The 3586-nt window shown below is 35.2% G+C and overlaps 1 protein-coding gene across 3 annotated transcripts in view; it reads left to right on the top strand.

Annotated features, from left to right (window-relative positions):
- The window catches only part of aimp2 (aminoacyl tRNA synthetase complex interacting multifunctional protein 2), a 2863-nt gene extending 1497 nt beyond the window's left edge, over positions 1-1366 (top strand). The window contains exon 3 of one of the 3 annotated variants that reach the window (XM_016229488.1): positions 961-1362. In XM_016229488.1, the coding sequence (XP_016084974.1) occupies positions 961-1224 (264 nt within the window). In that variant the 3' untranslated portion in view covers positions 1225-1362. Of the gene's footprint in view, positions 1-960 lie in introns of all 3 variants that reach the window. The other 2 variants (XM_016229486.1, XM_016229487.1) reach the window with 2 other exon arrangements.
- The last annotated feature ends 2220 nt before the right edge of the window (positions 1367-3586 follow it).

A 3586-nucleotide genomic window follows, 5' to 3' on the forward strand; every position in this document is an offset into this window, starting at 1 on the left:
TTTTGTTTTTGCCCCCATTTGTCATGAGCTGAACTCAAAGATCTAAGACTTTTTCTATGTACACAAAAGGCCTATTTCTCTCAAATATTGTTCACAAATCTGTCTAAATCTGTGTTAGTGAGCACTTCTCCTTTGCCGAGACAATCCATCCACCTCACAGGTGTTGCATATCAAGATATGATTAGACAGCATGCACAGGTGTGCCTTAGGCTGGCCACATTAAAAAGATCTTTGAGTTCAGCTCATGAAAAATGGGGGCAAAAACAAAAGTGTTGCGTTTATAATTTTGTTCAGTGTATATATTTCTGATTCAGAAATATACCACATTTTCCAGAAAATAAGTTGCATATGGGTCAAAATTGCATTGTTGATAGAAAAAAAGCACAGATAAGTCTCTTTATTGTGTAAGTCACATTTATTATTGCATTCCGAAATAATGTAAAATATAGGTGAATAAAATAATTTTTACAAGCATTATAAACACTGTTATAAGTATTTTAGTACCCCTGACTCCACAATAAATCTGTTAAGTTTAACGGCATTGAAAAGTACGTATAAAAGTATCAAACAAAAAAATATAAGTATAAAACTAACATAAATTATAGTGGCATTCATTATGAACAATATTTATTATAAATGGAAACTTTAATAATAATAAAAACTTACCAGCACAAGGGAAATATATATAATTGATATATATACACCGGTATATAAATAATAAATATACGCAGTACACACACACATATTATGTAAACAAAAACTTTTATTTTGGATGCGATTAATCGTTTGACAACACTATATAAAACTGATTGTTCAGAAACACTATTTTAAGGTTCACACACGCACCTCAGCTGAATTCCATATCAACGTCGCAAGTTTCAATGTTTGCTCGTTCATCTGGTAAACCGCTCGATGTGTTCACGGTTAAATCTTGCTGAATTGTTCCTGGTTGTCCTCCAGGACCTGGGTGCGCTGAGAGACATCGTGATCAGTGCCAACCCCGCCCATCCTCCTCTGTCCCTGCTGGTTCTTCATGCTCTGCTGTGCCAGCGCTACCAGGTGCTCTCCAGTGTGCATGTGCACTCCTCTGTGAGCGCTGTGCCCCCTCCGCTGCTGTCCTGCCTGGGCCCGCGGCACATTGACAGCTACGCCCGCCAGCGCTTTCAGCTCGGCTTCACTCTCATATGGAAAGATGGTGAGAGGGTAAAAAGAGAGCAGCACTAGGGTTTATCAGAATGCGTTTTGCTGGAGGGCCGCTGTATCTTGTGCATTCAAGGAACCGTGGTTCTCTTGTATGAGCAGAGTGAAACTGATCTGCTTAACGCTCCTCTAGAGGATGTTAGTGTAAGACTCAACTAGGAAAGAGGCCAAAACGAGTAGCTTGAAAAGCTTTTGTGGAGGTGTCATTTGAAATACAACACTTCAGAATGACTGGAACTGAATTCGAAGGTGTTTTTGGTGTGCAGTGGGGTCTGATTAACTAAAAATTGCCAGATTTTGGAACATTTCTAAGGCAACTTCCCACATATTACTGTGTAGGGAAATCTTGGGTTTCTATCAGACATTTAGAGACCTGGAAACCAAAATTGGTGTGTAAACTAACTTTCAGAAGTTTGGCTTTGTGTTTTTGAATTATGCTCACCAAGGCTGCATTTGTTTGAGCAAAAATACAGTAAATTAAGTTGCATTTAAAATAACTTTTTTATATTTTATTATATTTAATGTATGAAACCATGATCCGCACTCACAATAGTCTGCTTTTAGCATTTTATTTTACATTTATCACCAGCAACACAAAACGCAAACCTTTTGGTTCAGTTCATTGAATAATTCAATCCCTCCACACACTTTTTTTTTTAAAAACATTTTAAAAAATCATCAACCAGTGTTAAGTCTCTAAACACACACATACATTCCATTCAAATGCTGGTCAATTTCCATTCGTATATAGCACACATTTTTACGTCTACCAATACATTACATAAGACATGATTAAACATGACTATGGCTATGACATGAATCACAGAGGATCCCATATTTATAAAAGTTAAAAATAGTTAATAATTAGACAATCACCAATATCAACTACCACAATTAAATATCAAAATACATAACAATGGACAGTTATTAAAGTGATTAAAGGTACGGTGATTAAAGTCAGCAGAAATAATCACTGATCTTCACTTTTTAAATACTCACGATACATTCCACAAAATATTCAAATTGATTCGACCAGTTATGTATCATTAATGGAAAACAGACTAAATCAAATTCCTCATTTATGAAAATGAATTATTAAACGCAATGAAGCTGAAACGTTTGTGTTTTTTCGTGCTGGGGATAAATGTAAAATCAAACTTTTTTTTAGCGAGTGTGGATCATATATTAAGTAATTAAATAGATTGACCCACCAAAATAAAGTATTAAGTGACAAACGAGCACAATACAAACTGTTTTTTGGAAATCACAACTGTTTTATTTGAAATTTATTCCTGTGATGCAAAGCTGAATTTTCAGCATAATTTCTCCAGTCTTCAGTGTCACATGATCCTTCAGAAATCATTCTAATATGCTGATCTGCTGCTCAAGACACATTTCTTATCATTAGGGATGTAACGATTCACTCAACTCACGATTCGATTCACGATTTTGATTTCTCGATTCGATTCACAATTTTGATTTCACGATTCGATTCACGATTTATTTAAAAAATATCTGCATGAAACCGAAACAGCAGACGAGCTGTACGAGACGCAGATTCACTCTCTGCCAGCAGGTGGCGCTTAAAGCATTTCCTTGGTTTCCGCTGTAAACAAAGCAGCGCTGCACTTGTGAACTTTGAAATGCATTATACAGAGGCAAGATGAAAAGAAAAAATACCATCTACACTTTTCTAAAGACAGTAAGTTCCCCTCAGACATACATTCATATAAACTCCTACCCCTAATTGAATCGCGATTTGTTTAGCATCTCAACCGATTTAAATCGTCATATATTTTAATCAATTTTCAACCGGCTCGCGGTTAATCGTTACATCCCTACTTATCATGCTTCATATTTCTGTTGAAACATGATACCTTTTTTTCAGTATTCTTTGACTGGTGTTCAGCAAGATTCTGACTAATGCTATAATGCTAAAAAAAACAACACATTGTAAATGAGAATCCTTTGACACTTCACAGAGCACTTGCACAAATGTCTGTTCTCTGTGCTGCTGGTACTGCAGGAAGACTGGTGGTGTTACATTTTTAAAATGTCAGTATCAATGTGGTTCAGGAGTACGGGTGCTTTTGGCAGAACTAGATTTGAATGGGAATGTTGGGTGTTTATACCTGTCAGACCTGTTGATTGTGGTGGACTACTCCTCCGAAAACTATTTGGCTACCAGTCAACATAAAAACAAAATAAAGCTGAAAGGAAGAGTGCATTCATTTAAAGGCAGAGCAGATTATTACATTGACAAACAATTACGAACACAAATTGCTTTTACTTTGTGCACTGATAAAAAAAAAATATATATATATATATATATATATATTTTTTTTAAATTAAAATAAAATTAAAAAAAAAAAATAAAAAAAAATAA

This window comes from Sinocyclocheilus grahami, unplaced genomic scaffold, assembly GCF_001515645.1.
Source record: "Sinocyclocheilus grahami isolate Dianchi unplaced genomic scaffold, SAMN03320097.WGS_v1.1 scaffold353.1, whole genome shotgun sequence".
Taxonomy (NCBI): Eukaryota; Metazoa; Chordata; class Actinopteri; order Cypriniformes; family Cyprinidae; genus Sinocyclocheilus; species Sinocyclocheilus grahami.